Raw genomic sequence first — 4,952 nt, 5'->3', positions numbered from 1 at the left:
TCCAAGAAGGATGCTAATCTAAGGTGAAAGATGCTGTGCAGATACTGCTGTTGAACACGAACACAGCTCCTAAAATAAAAATCCCCATCCACTAGGGAAAAAAATGTGCTTTTGAAATAATTTATAGTAATTTCATAAAAGGAAATCCAACACTCAAAGCATATTAAAAGAACTTAAAAATTCTGATGTTCCAAGGCTTTCTAGTAAGTTACACTTTTCGGGTTTTTTTTAAACACTGGATGAATTTCACAGCAAAAAAATAGACAGGCTTTTCTACGCAATCTGTCTGGAAAAGATAATGGATTTTGTAGCTTTGACTATACACAATTGTTTCAAAGAGCCACACCTGCTTGACTGCTGATGAACAGGCTGAAAAAAATACAATTCATTAATCCAACAGAAGCCTCATCTGATGCATTCGCAACAAGCAAAGTCTCATGAATGTTTTATATTACACTAGAGGGAAATTTCACCCCAAATGAATGACCAGTGAATAATTTGCTTCATTCAATATGAAACAATGATTTTTAACCTCAGATTCACAAATTGAGCTCATCCTTGGGTTTTGTGGTGGTTGCCCCTGAAAGTGTATCCTTATCCAGGTTATCTTGTAGATCTGCTGACAGGTTATTTGAAGAATTCTCAGTGTCACATAAATCTCTCTCTACAGTGCCTGGGTGATTTCCACAGTTGTCATTCAGATTTTCATCATCTTTTTGGGAATGAGAAGTGTCCTCCTTTCTCTCTGCAGTATCATGAGTTTCTTCTGATCTTGAAAGCTGACCAGTATCAGTATCACTGTTCTTTTCACTGTTGTTCTGTCTAACAGCATCACAGTTCATTTCTTTTTCATCCTGGCCATTCTCTTCTCTGTTTTTTGTGAGTTCTACCTTTCTCTCTTCGGCTGCTTTACCAGCTGAGCTTCCACTTGCCGATGTATTTTTAGGCTCTTTTGGTTTCTTATGCTTAGAAATATAACTATTGTGAAGAGAAATTGGAGATGCTGGTTTTTTATTCGTTTTACTTCCCTCTGACTTCTGTTTTCTTGGAGGTCCCCAGATAAAATGCTCCGAGGGCGTATAATGTTGCTGGGCAAATCTCAAGAGTTTCCTCCTTTCTCTTCGGTCTCTAATAGTATACACAAAATACTCTAGAGCACTCTGCTTAATGTTGGGAATGGTATCTTCCACAAGGGCTTCATGGAGAATAAATTTTACCAGGGGAGATTTGAAACTCTCATATCCAAGCTCACCAAGACTTTTCAGAATTCGAGTGATTCTCAAGTAGTTGTGTTGAGACCTTTGGAAGAAAAGGGTGAAAAAATAAAATTGAAACAGAAGAAAAAAAACCCAATGCTTACAGATCCAGAGCTGCAACTGCCATTCCTCCCTCCTTTTTATCACCCCAGGTGTGTACTTCAGGCTTCCTGTACTTTAATTTCTCACAGCTGCCGAAGCTCGCTAGCACCATCTCGGCTAGGATGTTGTGAGTGAAAAATCAGTGTCTGTAAATGCACTGAGGCAACAGGCTGAAAAAAAACCAAAGTGTGTACTGATTTTGATTCCTTCTGCTGTATGTATTCTTTCTGAGGAGAAAACCCAGTCACTTTATAAAATATGGATTTTTATAAAGCGCAGCGTAGTCTATGAAGTAGTGTATGGCAGTAACACAGCCACAGAAGACGATTCATTCCACTTAGGCCAAAAGCTGGGTCTCCAGTATAGACTAGCTACCTGCACTTCTGATACAGTCAGTGCTGGGAGAAAAACAGGCACCTCTGGAGAGCAAGTCCAGCTGTTGTAAGAAGTCTAAGATAAAGCAAATGAACTGTCTTCTTGAAGTGGTTGTGAAGAGCTCTCTCCCTCATAAAGCACACCTAAGTAAACAGTGAAACTTAAATACCTAAATTTTAGATGGCTAAAATTAGGTATAAAGAGTGCCAAATCGTGACTTAACACTGTGTAGCTACTCACTGGTGAGAATATAGAAATTACAGTGAAATTGTTGTGATTTGTAAAAGGACCCAAAGGTTTTTTTCTTTAAAGGGACAAATACAGCCTCAGGGAAATGTAAACTCCCTGAGCGCTCCACAAAAGAGTTGAACTAGGCTGATTAAGACAATGAGGTTTAGGACTCCAGGCAAGGAAAAGAAACCAGCAAAACAGGATTTTGGATTAAGGGGTTGAAAGAAAATTAACTTAATTCAGAAAACAATGAGAACTACAAATCAATCACTTAAATTCAGATAGGACAGACAAGAAGAGAGATAATAATCAATACATAAATAAGTATATACATATAAATATAGATTTCTCCCATTCAATTTCCACATTCCCGATTTATCACAAAGCCCACACACACGGTCACTGCTGGAGGGGACGGTGGGGGTAAGGAATGAAAACCAGAATAGGAAACAGTTCTTTTAACCTCTGAGATCTCAGTTCAAAATTGAACTCTTCAAGACAAATTTCCCTGCAGTATGTAAAGGCTTTCTCTGGAGTAGCTGCAAAACTTGGGTTTGCCAGGGGCCGTGTTTCAGCTTCTTGCTCTCCCCATCTGCAGAATGGAGAATGAACCTGATCTCCAGGGAATGCTTAGGTTTCCTGCATTCCACTGGAGCTCCACCACAGGCATTCTGAAACCTTTTTCCTCTTTCCCCTCACCAGAGATTGTTTCCCTCTGTGCAGAGTTTGGGGGCTTACAGCCGGTTTGCCCCTTTTCTTCTGGTGAAACTCTGTTTAACCACCCCTGCCAGTAACTGGCAAAACGAAAAGACTACCTGCCGTGCGGAAGATCTTCTACTGTCCCGGGTTGAGGATGACTGCTTTTCTCTCTCTGTGTCTGTCCTGATGCTGTAAATGAAATGTGCGCACCAGGGAAGCCATGTGATTTGTGGCTTTTATAGGTTTATTCACAGAGGCATTGATTGACATGTCTCGGCTCCAGGGGCATTGTGAAACCTGAGCCGACGGCCGGCCCCTCCTGCTTCCCCACAGAAGCACAATTTTGCAATGCCGGCTGGCTGGCAAAAGCCTTTCCGCCAAGAGAAAAAAAAAAAAAGGGGAAGGGGAAGGGAGGGGAAAAAAATCCCCCAGTCTGGAGTCAACATTTTAACCCATTACAGTAAAAACGTGCAGTGAGTAACATCTGGGCTTCCTGAAAACCTGTTTTATCTGTGGCCTGACTCTGAGTCCAAACCCATATTGACTCATGTAACATTTAAGTAAAATTTGTAACAAATTATTCCCATTATTCACCAAAATTATCCACCAGCAATTCTACCTATAAGCTTTCATTTGGACAGCAGAACAAAATACTGAAAGAAAGCAATCCTCAGTTCTATGGTCACAGGTAGCAGGAAAATGATCTCAAGATTTGAAAAGAGATTTTGATACAATCAATCCACTGGGACAAAATTCAGTGCAAACTTATGCTCCACACAGTGCCAATGAAAAGCAACATGTAATTTGCTTTAAAGCTGGGCTAAAGTTCAACTTAATGAATGTCTGAACCTCTCCAGTTAAGCACTGCAATTACAAAGTACTAATAAAAATACTAAGGAAGTATTAAATACATGATGTTTCATGTTTTAAGGAGGGAGGGAAATCTCGTTATTTAGCTTCCATACAGGCGAGAAGAACTTGACTTTTTCTCAAAACGAAACGTGAATACAAAGATAAGCCACTCCTTCTTTCCAACTGAGAAGCAGTGCTTTGGGATGAGGTGAAAATGTGTTCAGTAGTATGACAAACAAATTAATGTGGAACTGTGATCTTCTTTAGCCCATCTCAAGTTGTATTTTCAGGAAATTCAGTGTTGTCACTTAGACTGGTAATGGGTGAGAAGCACAATAAAAAAATCAGGAAGGAGTAATGTACACAAACTAGGCACTGACTATTTCTTTTTGTCCTGGCAATCTTTGGAAAATATATCTTCCCCTTTTCTAGAAAAAAAAAAGGGCTAGAGATTCTGTGGCAATTCTAGAGTGGAGTGCATGTCATTACTTACTCATTCAAATGTTGAAATCTTTCTTGCCAGTTAGCAGCTCGTGCTACGTTTCCAGTTTTATCAATTAGTTTTATTCCAAAAAACTCCAGCATCATTTTGTAAGCCAGAATGAATCTTCTAATTGCTTCTTTTGTTTTCTTGAATTCCTAATACACAAAGAACACATCCAAAATTGTAAGCGGCACTAAAGCAAGTAATTCTGCATTGAATAAAACAACTCTACATAACAAAAAGCAATTATGTATCAAAATTAATGTGATGGTTTGTACTGAGCTCAATTTGTATTACCTCAATTTCATATGTAGTTAATTCTTTAGCATAGAAGTTCAGACCTTGTTCCCTCAGTGGGAAAAGCCTGTTAAAAGAAAAAATGCATTACAGCACACGGTATATGAACACTTAATCAAATTAATGCTTTGAAACAGAAATAGGTAATAAGTGACCAACCACTGTATGTACGTGTGATTATGTTCCAGTTTTTCATAGTCTCCTTTCCATTTATTTAGGACTTCTTCAATATAAACCCCTGCATAAAAATAATTCAAGAACTGTTAGGTAGCCATCAAAACCAGCATTCAGCTACATAAAGTTAACATAATGATAGAATACATACTTTAATTCTCTTCCACATACTACGTGAAAGAAGATCTATTACAGCCATAAATAAATTCATTTAGTTCAGAATTTATTTAGTTATGAAAACTTAATTAAGAATATGAGCTGTATCAAATTTCAATATAAACAAAACCAACTGACTTAACACTGAGTTACTTACCAGCAGAGAGTATGTGACAATAACCTCTAAAATATACTTCCCCAAAAGTTCTTATGTCCTAGATCCCTTTGTCACACTGACTGGTAATTAACAAATCACATAAAATATTGCATCATGAATCACCTGTCATTGCTTTAATGTGACAAAACTCTGCATATATATATATATA

General features: G+C 38.2%; 1 protein-coding gene across 1 annotated transcript; it reads right to left on the bottom strand.

The window, feature by feature from the left end:
- Positions 1 to 539: 539 nt before the first annotated feature.
- On the bottom strand, positions 540 to 4,556 carry LOC104491640 (opioid growth factor receptor-like protein 1; the record flags this gene model as incomplete). Its single annotated transcript, XM_010134089.1, has 4 exons — positions 540 to 1,299; positions 4,009 to 4,154; positions 4,297 to 4,363; positions 4,456 to 4,556. Coding segments are annotated over 4 exons (1,074 nt in total), but the record flags the coding sequence as incomplete, so codon positions are not given.
- Positions 4,557 to 4,952: the final 396 nt, after the last annotated feature.

The sequence above is a fragment of the Buceros rhinoceros genome, unplaced genomic scaffold, assembly GCF_000710305.1.
Source record: "Buceros rhinoceros silvestris isolate BGI_N320 unplaced genomic scaffold, ASM71030v1 scaffold9284, whole genome shotgun sequence".
Taxonomy (NCBI): domain Eukaryota; kingdom Metazoa; phylum Chordata; class Aves; order Bucerotiformes; family Bucerotidae; genus Buceros; species Buceros rhinoceros.
This window is presented reverse-complemented; position numbering and strand designations above follow the sequence as displayed.